The sequence below is a fragment of the Triturus cristatus genome, chromosome 10 (genome assembly GCF_964204655.1).
Source record: "Triturus cristatus chromosome 10, aTriCri1.1, whole genome shotgun sequence".
NCBI lineage: Eukaryota > Metazoa > Chordata > Amphibia > Caudata > Salamandridae > Triturus > Triturus cristatus.
The window spans coordinates 378,221,651-378,236,132 of record NC_140593.1 but is presented as its reverse complement, the minus strand read 5'-3'; the positions used below and the strand labels follow the sequence as shown (position 1 = coordinate 378,236,132).

Sequence of the window (14,482 nt, the reverse complement as noted above, 5' to 3'; positions counted from 1 at the left end):
CGATTCAGAGCATCCGGCGTCAAGACGCATTTACTGATGCATAGTTACCTACTGAAAGTTTTATACCACGCAAGAACGCATGCAAAGACATATGGGACAATTGTGCATTCAGTACTGCTACGAGACAGGTGTTTATTAGAGATCAGATAGACAGGTGTGCTTTCAGACCTTAATATGCAGGAAAAGTGGCCACTGATAGCAGTGAGCGTTTAGGGTTGTGAGAGGCACATTTGCATTCTGATGTCTCCAAGACAGGTCGGCATTCAATACATTTTGTAGGACAGGTGCACATTTGGAGCTGAGGAGTGGTGCTCGAACTAGTTTCAAAGTGGGGGTGCTGCCATCAATGTTACATCGCCCAAGTCACCCAAGCAGGAGGGTGGTAAAGGTGTGGTATATAGCCAGCTGGTGTGCATTTGGGAGACAACGTCACCAATATATTACTAAAGAATGGTGTGATAGTGCACTGTCATTTACTGATGGCACATTTTTCATCGAAATGGCCGCTAGATTTGCTGGTAAAACTGTATTGCAGCCAAATGACATTAGCATTTGCACATCAGTAAGTAAAGTGTCTTGATTTGTTTTGAGCCTATTAAATATGTTTGTTTCTTACAAATATCAGAATTACAAAAAAAGTGTTTCATTTGTGCTTAGCTGCAGATATATTTTGAAATACTTGTACTGTCCATTTCCAGGTATTTTAATTTCGTGTGTTTTAGAAAAAAGTGACATTCTACAGCCTTTCCAATTAGGCTGCCTGTGCTATAGCAAGACTGTCACATAGTTCACTTTACAAAATTCTATCACTTGTATTTAGAGAATAAAAAGTAAACACTAACCTCCCATTTAAAAGAATAAGCAATTTGTTAGAAGGCATAGCCGGACACTTGACCTCTGTTCTTGAACGTAAAGCAAAGGTGGCAAAATAAAGACCAATTTTAAAAGCACCGCTGGGAGAAGGCACTGCCGCCGCTCCTGCTTGTGTGGACGCATGGTATGTGGGCCAGGTACAGCCATGCGCAGGGTAGTTGTCTGACGGGTTGGTGGAAGTCGACTTTGTGGTTGAGGTTGGCTGGGCCCTTGTTGTGGAGGGCCTTGTAGGCGAGGGCGAGTAGTTTGAACTGGCATTATTTGTTGATGGGGGAGCCAGTGTAGTGCTGTGAGATGGGGGGTTATGTGGGTCCACTTCGGGAGGTCGAGGATGGGCCTTGCCGCTGCATTCTGTATGGTCTGGAGTCTGTTTGGAAGTTGTGAGGCAATCCCTACGTACAGGGTGTTGCCATAGTCCAGGAAGCTGGTGATGAGTGTCTGGGTGACTATGGGTCTTGTGTTGGTGGGGAGCCATTTGAAGATTTTCTTAGGTATGCGCAGGATGAGGAAGCATGGTGATGAGAAGGCGTTTATTTGCTTCCTCATCAAGAGCCTGCTATCCAGTATGATGCCTAGGTTCCTTGCGAGTTCTGTGGCTGTGGGAACAAGTTCGGATGGCCACCATGTGTCTTTCCAGGGGGAGTTGTTGCTCCCGAAGATGAGTACCTCTGTTGTATCAGTGTTGAGTTTGAGGCACTTGTTCTGCATCCAGCTGGCGACGCTGGTCATGCATCTATGAAAGCTTGATTTGGTGGTGGTGGGGTCGGAGGACAGAGATAGGAAAAGCTGCGTGTCGTCCGCGCAGGATTTGATGTTCATATCATGTGCTGTGACCAGGGCGGCCAGTGGATCTATGTATGTGTTAAAGAGAGTGGGGCTGAGAGATGATCCTTGTGGGATGCCGCAAATGATGTCCTTTGGGCCTGAGGAAAAAGTCAGGTGGCTGATGCTCAGAGTTCTTCTAGTGAGAAAGGAAGCGATCCACTTAAGGGCTCTCCCTTGGATTCCCATCTGGTGAAAACCGCGTAGAAGGGTGTAATGAGACATGGTGTTGAAGGCTGTGGAGAAGTGGAGGAGGATCAGGGCTGCGGTCTCTCCCTTGTCCAGGAGAGCTCTGATGTCATTGGTGGCTGCATTCAGGGCCGTTTCTGTGCAGTAGTTTGAGTGGAATTCTGATTTGGAGGGGTCCTGGAGAGTGCTGGCTTCCAGTTGATTGGTGATTTGAATGTTTATTGCTTTCTCCAGCACTTTAGCTGGAAAGGGGGAGATTGGCCGGTAGTTTTTTAGTTCTGCCCGGTCTGCGGAGGGTTTTCTTTAGGCACGGTTTGACATTTGTGTGCTTCTAAGCTGCTGGGAAGTCGGAGGAGGTAATGGAGGAGTCTTTTGCAGTTGCGTTTTGTGGATTTGAGCTCATCTGTAAACCAGCTGGCATGGTTGGGGGGGGTGGGGTCTGTTCGGCTTGGGGGGCTTAAGGGGTGCAACTTTGTCAGTGCAATTGGTGATCCAGGTGCATAAGTTTTCAATTGTCTCCTCTGGGTTGGAGGAGGGGTCTTGCATGGAGGTGTGGAGGGTGAATGCTCAGAGGTCATCTGTTACCATATTCCAGCTCCTGTTGGGGTGCTGGGGGGATTGGTGTTGGACGAGATGTAGAAGTGAACGATTGAGCGGTCGGACCAGTAGACTACCTCAAGTGCGGTCTCTATTTTTCCCTCTCATGTTGGGGTGGGACTCCCCTTTGCAGGTTCAATGTCTCTTCGGTCTTGTGACAGCCAGTGCAGGGCCTGTGATGTCATAATGTTCCATTCACAGTCTCTGCTTCTGCTGTTGCTTGAAGGGATGGAGGACTGAGTGGCACAGTGGTCAACAGGCGCTTATTCAATCAGATGCACATGAAAGACATGTGAACCAGGAAGGGGAAGTGTACCAAGAGCTTTGAGGCAGAGGCATATACACTAGTGAGAGATGGTGTGCATTCACAGCTTTGAAACAGAGGCCTGAATTGACAGCTGTGAGACAGAGGCCTGCATTCACAGCTGTGAGACAGTGACCAGCATTCACAGCTGTGAGACAGAGGCCTGCATTCACAGCTGTGAGACAGTGACCAGCATTCACAGCTGTGAGAGAGAGGTCTGCATTCACAGCTGAGCTGTGAAACAGGGGCCTGCATTAAGAGCTGTGCGAGGGACAGGTGTGCATTCAGAACTTAAGGCAGGTCATGTGTTCCTACAGAATTTCATATAAGTAGGTGTAATGCACAACATAACAGTAGGGCAGGGCTTTAAGTGGGCCGGGTCTCACCGGGTATGAGCACCGGCAGTTTTTTATTAAGGGGGCCCCGAAACGGGTCTCTATCGGGCTCTGTTTTGTGCCCTGGCACACGCGGTCCGTTTTTTTTTCCAGGCTGCAGTGACAGCAGGCACCTTTATGTGCGCGTGGTGAGCATTGTAGAGGAAGGGAAATCCTTTAAAGAGAGTCATTTTCTCTCTGGATTTCCTCTTTTTTTTTAAAACTCAGGAGCAGCAACATTCTCATGGTGTCACCAGGGCTTTAAGTGGAAGTGTTTTCAATATTATATACAAGCCATAGTTGCTGCTTATTTATTTTATGAAACTAGCAAGCATTGACAATGCCAATAGTCCTGACTTGTAGGTATTGATGTGACTTGTTGTATCATATATCTGGACGCAATGACAGAAACAGCAAAATACAAGTCGGGCGGCACACTGTGCTAAACACAGATTTTTAGCTTAGGTGGTTTTTATGCCATGCCCTTAATTACATTGACCACGCCCCTTTGAGAGGCTCCCCAGTTTTTTCATCCCACTTAAAGCCCTGAAGTCGGGGTACATTCAGAGCTTTGTGTTACGGGTATAAAATCAGGGCAATGCCACAGTAATGCATCAAGAGCTCTGTGTGACATAGGTAAGCATTCAGAACTGGGGAGGGCAGATTTTTACTCAGGGCAGAGACAGGCAGTTGTGTATTGATAACCTTAGACGTCGGTTGTAGTCAGAAGTGTCCAGGTCAGGTGTGTATTCCGAGATATGTGGCACGGTTATGCGTTCGACGTTTTGCGGGTCATGTGTGCATTCAGATTATCAGGAAGAAAGTTCTCCCTTCAGATCTAGGAGCGGTACTGGTGAACATTTATAGGTGTGGGAGTGGACATGTGCAATCACAGCTGTGGGCGGCCGGTGTGCATGAAGAGCCATTTGGGCCAGTGCTCAGACCTGTATGGATCATGTGTGTATTCAGGTGGGCATAGAACTTGTCTGCATTCATACCTGGAAGAACATGCCTGCTTTCAGGGCTGCGAGAGCCTGGGGTTGCAGAAGAGCTGTCTGTTAGCCAAGTGTGTTTCAGAGCTGTGACGGGACGTTCAGAGCTGTCCCACGCAAGTTCAGGGTCAGTGCTGTGAATACGACACAAGCACTTTCAGAAACATGCATAAGACAAGTGCACACACTGAGGAGTTCTTTAAGGCTTGTCGTTCAGATGGTGGGTTGTCTAGCTGTCCAGGCTGGAGTTTCTCTTTCGGGGCTGGGCCTAGCCGGACTTGCCTATTCTTTATCATTTTGGTAAAGATACACAAAAACTATACCATGATATGTGTCCAGGCTAATTCAATTGTTTCCATCCAGCTGTTGTAATGTGTACATTCTGCGTTTGAATGAAACTGATAGACAGCCATACATTCAGAACTGTGTACAAACAGGTTTGAATTAAGAACTGTGCATGGGGCAATGCTATACTTAAGGCTGTGCACACAAATGTGCATTCAAAGCTGCGATGCTAAACTGCACATTCAGAGTTGTGTGGTATAGGTGTGCATTAAAAGCTTCATGTTGGGGAAATATGCATTCAGAGCTACGTCAGAGAAGTGCGTAATCGGAGTTCTGTGATACGTGTGTGCAGTCACAGCTGTGGGGAGCATGTCTGCATTCAGTGCAAGTGTGCACTCGTAGCTGTGTGTCTGACGGATGCACAACCAGAGTCAAGCGTGAGGCACTTCTGCATTCAGGACTGTCAGACAAGCGCGCATTTGGATTTGGGAGTGAGAAATGTATACATTTCGAGATTAATGATTCGGGTGTGCATTAAGCTGTGTGGGTCCGGATCAGCCAGGTGTAGGAGTGGTTGCCCTGGAAAGAGGGCAGGGTTCTCACGGTGTTGGGAACACGTGTTTATAGGACAATGGCTTACAAGTGTATTGAAAGCAATTCACAATTCCATAATTTAGGAGAGGGCAGACAAGATTTGAGCATTCAGTTACCCAACGTTTTCTCCAGCACAAAGCTTTATCGCTATCTGCAATATCTGTATCAGAATCCAGGTGCTGGGAAAACCACGCCAGGCGCATCAGTACGGCAACACAGCAGCCATCAAAAGACCGTAGTTAGATTGGGGTTAGTTTCCAGGCAATGTAGGAAGTTGGCTCTGTATACACTATACCAGAAAGAGTTATAGTGTGCACAGAGTCCAGTGAGTCCCCAGAGGTATAGCAGAATCTAAAGTAGATTCTGTACTCCCTTGGGTGGTAGTGTGCTTAGCAGACAGGCTTATCAGAGGGTGTGTGGTAAGCATTTGTGTACACACTCGGGAAATAAATGTCACACACGCAAAGACTGAACCAGACCCTTGTCTCAGGTCCACCCTTGCCTTGGGTTAGGTGGTAGAGGCACTCTGGGATCCATGGAAGGGCATGACACAGCCTCAACACCGGGGGACATGTTAACAACTGGCCAGGTTTGGGTAGGGATAGGCCTCAAGCATAAATGGAGGTAAGCTGGCAAAGATAATTGAATTGTGTTGACGCCAAACAAGGACTATTAACAAATATACTCATGACCAATATGCAGCAGAAAACAGCAGGAGCAGGTCCCCACCCCACAAGTTAGTAATACACCTGATAGTATGCCGGGTGCATATGGCCCACCATTCCACCCCGTATTCGGGCCTCAGCTGTGTGGGGTACATTCAGGGCACAGTCAACCCTTAATCAGAAAGGCACAACTTGGCACACAGGGCACCATAGGGACATCACTAAAAACTGGGGTTAAAGAAGAGAACAGTAGTTCCCAACTAGTCGCTAGGGGCCCGCCGATGAAGCAGCAAATGGCAGTAAGTGGCTGAATAACTAAATGGTGTGGACCACAAGCGATAATTTTATTAACTCAGATACCCATTGGGGTGGGCGGAATTTGCGTAGTCGCGCTACGCAAAACTCCGGGAAACGGTAAAAAATCTCCGTGTGCAAGCAGAGTTCCGCGAACACGCGGAATTGCTTGTTCTGCCCGTTCGCGATGCTTTTTTCCTGTTCGTAAACGCTGTTTGCATGCTCAGGGGGATATATCATGCGAACACGCATTTTGATAGCGAGAACAAGCAAAAAATTCCGCAAAGCCGCAGAATTTTTGGAAATTCTGCGTTCTCCGCGGAACACGAAATTATCCAAATTCCGTGAGCGGAACGGAATTTACCATCCAGGCCTACTACCCATGACACTTTGAGGCTTCTACTGCACCCAGACAGCAGGGCTGGTTTCCACCGGCATGCAATGGCACAGTTAGATCACTAGGCTTCATCAGAAACTAGCATGGGGCTGGCCCCCACCCCATAGTTTAGAAATTCACCTGGGTGGCTATGACCTCACCTCATTGGGGGCATTGCGTGCTAATAAACTTTGCCCAGGGTGAAACCAGCAATTCATGGGGCACTGCGAGATATGGTGCTCCCTTGATGTGGTTTGGTGAGATTATCCGCACAGGGTATGGTTGAGGCCAGGTCTGCGAAGGCCATCGAACATTCCAACAGAAGAGTAAATAAAGCTATGTGCAAACTCACCAAGCAGAAGGGCTTGGTTCAAATAAAATTCAGAATCAATTAAAATAAGTGGGGCTTGGTGAAAGAGGGCGTGGCCTCATTACTGCATACACCACAGGGTATTACGATAGGGACGAGATACACCTGCCAGAGGTGGATAGGGACGTGGTCCGGCTAGGAGAACTGGCAACTGCAGGTTGCAGGAGGCTATGGAGCCTGCCATAGTGGGGGCCCCGGATATGACGGCGATCACATCCAGGGCACTTGCGGGTGTCACAGGGCGATCCAGAGGCTGATTGTTACTTAGGGGTACCCTCTTCAGGACCACAAAAGGGGTGGCCTATGCTAAACCCCAGGAGTCTTTACGGCAGGGACCCTGGATGAAAACGTTGGAGCCCTGCTTGGCCTAAACCTGAGCAACCGGGATCTTGCCTTGCAACGTTCCGCCACTAAAAAGGCGTAAGTAAGGTTGGGGACTGGGGGTCCACGGTAATTAAAGGGGCAAAATCCCCCCAGCTAGATGGTAGCACCTATTGGTTGGCCAAGGTGCAGTTTGGCTCATCAGGTGGGCAGGGCAGCTTAGGTCAGTCTCCGCTGCCTGCCCCTGGATCACGCGCAAGGTAACCCACCACGTTGGCATACTTCTTGTATGAAATAAACCTGCAACAAATCTGTTTTCCAACAAACCTGTTTTTGTGTGATTATTTATTGCGGTGCATGCTATGTTCATCATGCGTGGGGAGGGTTGTCTATATCGGCACTGGGACAGTTGCACATTCAGAGACATGAAGTAGAGGGCTCCATGTTGAACTGCTGGAGAATTATGCGCTTAAAGTTGGGCTGGACGAGGTAGGTAACCAGGGTCACGCATGAGACAGATGTTATTTCAAATATATGCTGAAGCGGGTAATATGAAGGTCTGTAAGGAGCAGTTGTCAAATACGGGCTGTGTGTGACTCAGATGAGGATTCACAACTTTGTGAAACTTGTGTCAATTCAGGTGTGGAGGTGTATAAGAGTTATGTGGTTCAGATGCACAATCAGAGCTCTCACAGGGACAGGCGCACTTTGAGATCTAGGTGGGACAGGTAGCATTCACTGGCAGATACAGGGGTTTACAGAGCTGTGCGGGGGACTTGTCTGCAGTCTCAGCGGTGTCGGATAGGTGTGCAGAGCTGTGAGAGACACTGTGGGATACAAGCCATAGACCTGCTGAGTGATCCACACTTTTGTTGGGACAGGTGTGTAATCTCAGCACTTAAGAAAATGAATGTATTCAGAACAGAGAGGGGAAGATGTGCATTCAGAGCTTTGAGAGGCAGGCGTCAATAGTTGAGGCACACCTCAATCTCCAGAAGTGTTTGAAATAAAGGCTGTTATGTTGCACTACTTGATTTTTTTCTGAAAAGTGTTTGCCAGTTTCTTGGTTTATTGGCAAATCGTGTGGGCAGACTTGCATCTGCTGTTTTTCTATGAATTGAAAACTGTTCCTGAGTGCTGTGTGAGATAAGTGTGTATTCAAAACTCCTTGGGTAGGAATGCGTTTCATAAACGTGGGGCAGGTATGCACTTAGAGCTGTTTGGTTTAGATGTGCATTCAGAGCAGGGCGAGGCTCGCAGTAGCGTGGTGTGCGAGGCAAGGGTCCATTCGGGGCCTGACTACGTTCAGGGCTGGAGCAGACAACAGTTGTACATTGGAGACATGAGAAACAGTGATGCAGAACAGGTATGCATTCACAGTAATGTAATGCAGGAGTGGAAAGGCAGAATGCGGTCAAGTCTTCACAGAGCTGGTTGAGAAATGTTTGCAATTACAGCATTGAGCAACACATGCGCATTCAGAGCTGAGAGCAGCAGCAGCGCATTCAGAGGAACTTGGGAAGTTGTGGTATTCGAAGACAGGTGGTCGGGCGCTCACTTAGAGATAATATAATCAAATACTTGTTACAGCTTGTTCTTATATACGCTTAATACCATGCCGTTTCTAAGGACAGTGAAGAACAAGTTTTACTATTGACCGATTTAGTAACCAGCTTTGGAAGGATGAAAGGCTGAGTTGGCCTTGCCGGTTTTTGAATTAGTGGCTTTGACATCACATCAGATCTCCGTGGCGAGTGGTGACTCATTGTGCAATCTTGGGAGTTATATGTGGGATTGGCGAAATGGCGTGCCTTCTGACCTTTAGGGAATCCACGTTTTTAAATAAAGGGCGAGACAGGGAAGCACCAAGTGGTTAAAGCGTCAAGTGTGCAAGCAGAGCTGTGACTGGCAGGTGTGCTGTAACAGGTATGTATTAAGGGCAGTGGGGGATAGGCATGCCCTCATATCTGCAAGGGACCGGAGTCCATTCAGCGTTTGAAATCGTACGTGTATTGTTTGGAGATGCCTGTGGCAAGGGGACATTAAAAGCTGAAATAGCTGGGAGAGCACTCCAAGCTTTGATCGACAGGTGTTTGTGTAAAACCGTACCTGGAAGTGACTGCATTTGGAGGTATGCCATATGTTTGACAGATATGAATTCGGAGCTCTGTGCCACAATTGTGTGCAAGCTGTGTGAGACAATCTGACTGTAGAGAAATATGTAACAGGTATGTATAGAGAGTAGGCTGTGAGATACGTGTGCACACACAGCTGCAAGCCACACGTTTGCATGCACAGCAACGTGTGAAATCTGTGCACAGGTGCGCTGGACATGTATGCATTCAGACCTTCGCGGCACAGTTGTGCATCTGTAGTTATGATGGACAGATGTGTATTAACAGTTGGCTCTGGGTGGGTGCACATTCTGAATGCTACGAGATAAGTTTGCACTCAGACCTGTGCGTTTAAAGAAGAGCGTGGAACGTGTAGATTGAGATTAAAACGAGGGAATTCAGAGTTATATGGAACAGATTCGCATTTGGAGTTATGTGGAGCAGATGTGCATATAAAGCAATGTATGGAGCAGTATTCAGAGCTGGCTGCGTGGGTGAGCTGTGCATTCAAAGTCGTGTTGGGCCGGTGTGCACTCAGAGCGGTGTGGGGCAGGTATGAACGTAAATCTGTATCTGGAACTTGCACATGTGGTACTCTGTGCAAGACAGTTGTTCAATTAGAACTGTTACACGGAATAGGTTTGCTTGAAGTGGTGTGTGCGATGGGTGTGAATGAATTAATAAGTATGCTAGGCACGTGAGCTTTCACAGATGTCTGTAGAACGGGTGTGCACCGCGGACTCTTGCAAGACAAGTTTGCATTCGGAGCAGCAAGCAGGTTGCATGCCTGTTCAGAGATGTCCACACCAGTTGTGCACTTAGAGATGCGTCTCGCATTTGTGCATGTAATTGTGCTGGAAAGATGTGTGTTCATGGCTTGTGGGAGTGAATTCATTCACACCTGTACAGGATCACGTCCGTTGAAAGCTGTAGAGAACATTTAGAAAAGGTGTGCAATTAAAGGCATGTGGGCAGATGGGAATACAGTATTGTGTACCACAAGTGTATCATCAAGGCTGTGTGTGCCAGATCTGTGGTCAGAGCTGTGAGCCAGACGTATAGTCAGAGCTGTGGGTGGTACATATGTGTATATCATGCTGTGTGTGGGCCAAGGATGGATCCAGAGCTATGTGGAGAGCATGTGTGAATTCAGAGCGGTGCATCTTTCCGGTGTGCATCCAGGGGTCAAAGGGGCGGGATCTGAGGGGCACAAAGTGCCCATAATTTCTTAATTTAAGAAAAATAGTTCCCCATTTTTTTGTTAAAAGACAACCATCCCAGAGCGGTTATTTCCCAGAGCTGAAATGTTAGGCAGGGAGTCTCCTGTGCTGTGAAACCGAGGGAGGGGCAGACAGCTAACCAAACCTTCTTGCCAGGGTGCCTGCTGGACTGAAAGAAATGTAAATGTGCACAACTGGTCAATCTGCAAATGTAAAGGGCACTTCGAAACTGGCATTAGCTTTCACTGATGGAATCACTTGAGGCTTCCTGATGACACAGACTTATACTTTGTGAGTAGTATTGCAAGGGAGTTACCAGCTGAGCTGTGAAGTGTGTGCTACTAAAAGACAGTAATAAAAACATTGCACTACGTACAGTCTTGGTATTATTAAAATCTATATTTTGGAAGTATGTTTAATCTTAAACCTTTTTGCATATTTTGTAGCAGCCTATCTTATACTGGGTGTAATGCACGTTTAGATAATAACTTACATATTCACAGTGCTTTCAGACACAGACTGGGACCTTGTAGCACGTAAAATACACATCACTGTTTTCAACTGCACCAACCAGGATCTATTTTCCACTGATTAACTTAACTTGCAATTTTTTCCATTTAAAATGTTATTTTATAAGTAGTTACATGAAGGTGAAAGACCAAAAACAGTGACAGAATATTCTCCTATGCCGCACCCAAGACATGGAACTACCTCCCACAACACGTCAGAGCCTCCTCCTCACTTCTTGAGTTCTGCAAGAAGCTGAAGACCAACTCTTCAAAAAGGCACCATGGGACCACACACCTTGCACAAGAGCCTGGATACCCTCTCGGGAGCTTAGTGTGCTATACAAATCAACATAACAATATTTTGGTTTTTTTTAAGCCATGCTTTTGACCCCGCCCCATGCTAACTCACCCCACCCACATTACGCGCAGCATCACAGTCCCCATACTTTCTTTTAATACACTTCTAGTGCACGTATGCATCCATAGCTGCATGGGATGATATTTTGCATTCAGAGCTGTCTGCAGAACATGTGTGCATTCAGATGTGTAAGGGACAGGTGCACATTCACAGCTTTGGGTGAGGCACTCATGCAATACAATCTCTTGTATTACAGGTGTACAATACAGTGCGTATTACAAAATGCACAGGTGTGTTACTGCACAGCTGTGTGGACGTGTGTATTCAGAACTGTGTGTGGTATGAATATGTATCAAAGACATACAAGCAGATGGGTCAATTGCTTTCAAGTTGCTTGATGCTCACTGTTCCACAGGATTCAAAGTATAGCTCCTTGACTAGGCATAACAAGGCCTAATCTGGTTTGGGGTAGCGTTGCCTTCTGGAGAGGCCTTCCCCTGGCAGTTTGGGATGGACTGTTTCCATGAAGAGCAGTCAGTACTGATCTGTATAAGATAGGCCTCTGCCTAGAGGGGCACAGTGCCACAAGCAATGGGTTGCAATGCTACCTAGAGTGACTGCCAGGGTTTTTGACTATTTGCAAGCATTCATCCAACATTTTTTGCACATACATGTATTCAAAGTTGCCCCTGGAAGAGGTAAGCAGTCAAAGCTGTTTGGGAGAGGAAGTGTGCATTCCGAGCTGTATGTGAGCAGGTGTTCAATCAGATGTATGCCAGCCATGTGCACATTCAGAATTGTGTGTAGTTAGAGCTCTGGACTAAAGGCATGCATTTACAGTTGTAATAGGGGCCAGGTGTGCGTTCAGAGCTGTGTGTGACAAGTCAGCATTCACAGATGTTTGTGTCGGTTACCCATTCAAAACTGGGAGGGTCACTTGAATAACCCATGCTATATCTAGGTCAGTGCATTTAGAGACTTGCTGGGAACAGGTGTGCATTCAACCCGAGTGCATGAAAGGCTTGCATTTACAACTGTACGTTGCGGGTGTGTAGTCAGAGCTCTGTCGGCCACCAATACAACAACAACTAGCTGAGGGGACTGTTGAGCGCCGTGGCAAAAGTATGCCTTCGAGGATTCAATGTGCACGCGAGTGACGTATGCATGGGAATATAGTGCTTGGGGAATATAGTGCTTGTCAGACCTGTGAGTTCCGATTATAGGTTAATAACCCTGTGCATACTGAAAACGTTGTAAGACATGTATATTAGCGTTCAGATGTATATATTAGGTAGGACATGTGCAGTACATTTAGAGCATGACAGGTCGGCTTTTATAGCTGTGTGGGGAAGACTGTATGCACAGGACTGCCCAAGCGCATAACTTTGACAGGTGAGTGCACAAAGATGTCCTTTCTGAGCTCGTGTATGTGACGTCGCCACTTGGAGGTGTGTCTTGCACAAGTTTGCATCAGGAGCTGGGAGCATGGGATGTTTGTGTTCAGGGCCCCGTGTGACCGAGTCGATCAGTGGAGCACACACAGATCTGGTTAAAGAGTGAGATTGTTGACTTAGATAATGCACACACTCTGCAAGTGAAAACGTTTTGCAACGTGGGCCTGTGTCATCTCTCCCCTTGGGCGTAATTAGAAGATGCAACAAAATTCCCAGCCCCCAGGGCACCGGCTGCATCCATCTCATCTCCTGGGCATTGTCCCGCCTCTCCACTCCGGCCAACGGTATGCGCCCGCCCCCGCTGCATGTATTTGGTGAGGGCCCAGGGGGGACATGGCCACCGAGCCGGTGCAGCCCCGCCCCCAAAGAACCTCCAACCCCATCCCCGCTAAGGTAGTGACCCTCTGGCAGGGCCTACCCTGACAGCCAGCCGTGGCACCGGCCGACACCGTGGACAGTTGCGCGAGCCGCCTCCCCTTCGGGTCGCGCGCTTCCTGTCACAGACACGCGTGGGGAGGAGGGGCATGGCCAAGTGCGGAGGGGGGTATCAACCCCCCTCCTGCACCGCTGTCTTCACCACACCTAGCAACCACGGTGACAGGACGCAGGAAGCGAAATGGCCGCCTCCGGGGAGTCAAGCGACCGAAGTGGCCCGTGGGCCCGCCCACCCCCAATCTTGCATGCAATGGCCTCTCCCAGGCGCCGTAACCGTTTCACCGGGGAGGGGCTATGTCCGTGGAGTGGGGGCGCGCCGTTAGCGCCCCTAGGGCTCAGGAGGCTAACTCGCACGCGCAGTGGGAGGGTGCAGCGGCCGCTCACGCTCCCGCCCCCAACGGAAGACGAGGGGGTGGGGGTACGGTAGTGGTGGGTGGGCACTCGCCGGGTGTCACTTACCGATATGATTGTCTTCAATGTGTTCGATGAGCTCGGCCAGAGTGGTGAAGTGCTGCCCGCAGCCCCCGAACCGGCAGCTATTGGAGAAGAAGGAGGCGGCGGCGATGCCCGGCATCATGGTGTCTGCATGGGTGGAGGTGGGAGGGAGATGCCCCGGAGTGATGGGGGCAGACCGGGAGGAGGGACGGGAGGCTGCGGCGGTGACAGGAGCAGCGGCGGAGCTGCTCGCAGGGAGGGCGGGGGAGGGGATGGGAGATGAGGAGGCAGCAGCTGGAGGAGGTGGGACCAGGGCTGCCGCCGCCGCTGCCTGTGCTGGGAGGAACAGCTGGAACTGCCACCCACCACCTATCCTCTGCAGGAGGAGGAGGGAAGGGCGCTGACTGACAGTGCAGACATGCCCCCTCGCCCCCGTCACTTGACTTCACTAGCATCCCTCTGAGTGCAGTGCGCCGGCCTCCACCTGTCCCCTGCCACAGTCATTGAACAGCGCTGGGCCCTTTGAGCATTTAGGGCACGTACCCGTCCTCCTTCCACCGCACCACTCGTCTGAGTGTGCAGAGACTTGTAGTGATATTAACACAAAAAGGTGAGTTCGTCGATGCAGGTGTAGGTTGGTCAGCCCTACTACCCCTTTTTTGAGCACCGCCAGCGTCCCAAATAAATGAAACGTACACTTTGCATAGACATGCCTCACTGTTATTGCAAAGTTTTATTTCTACAGACCTGACCCCCCACTATAGCAACCCCATAAGTTAGTGCACAAATCTTTTCCTAATGCTAACATAGGTGCACATGACACAAATCTAACCCTCCGAACATGGCTTTAAGTGGGATGTAAAAAGTGGGGGACTGGGAGTGCTATGTAATTAAGGGAGCG

The 14,482-nt window shown here is 48.8% G+C and overlaps 1 protein-coding gene across 1 annotated transcript in view; it reads right to left on the bottom strand.

The window, feature by feature from the left end:
• The window catches only part of JAZF1 (JAZF zinc finger 1), a 673,202-nt gene extending 659,254 nt beyond the window's left edge, over positions 1–13,948 (bottom strand). Inside the window, exon 1 of the mRNA XM_085631608.1 lies at positions 13,606–13,948. Coding sequence (XP_085487734.1) covers positions 13,606–13,723 — 118 coding nt within the window. The 5' untranslated portion in view covers positions 13,724–13,948. The remainder of the gene's footprint in view (positions 1–13,605) is intronic.
• Between the last annotated feature and the right edge of the window lie 534 nt (positions 13,949–14,482).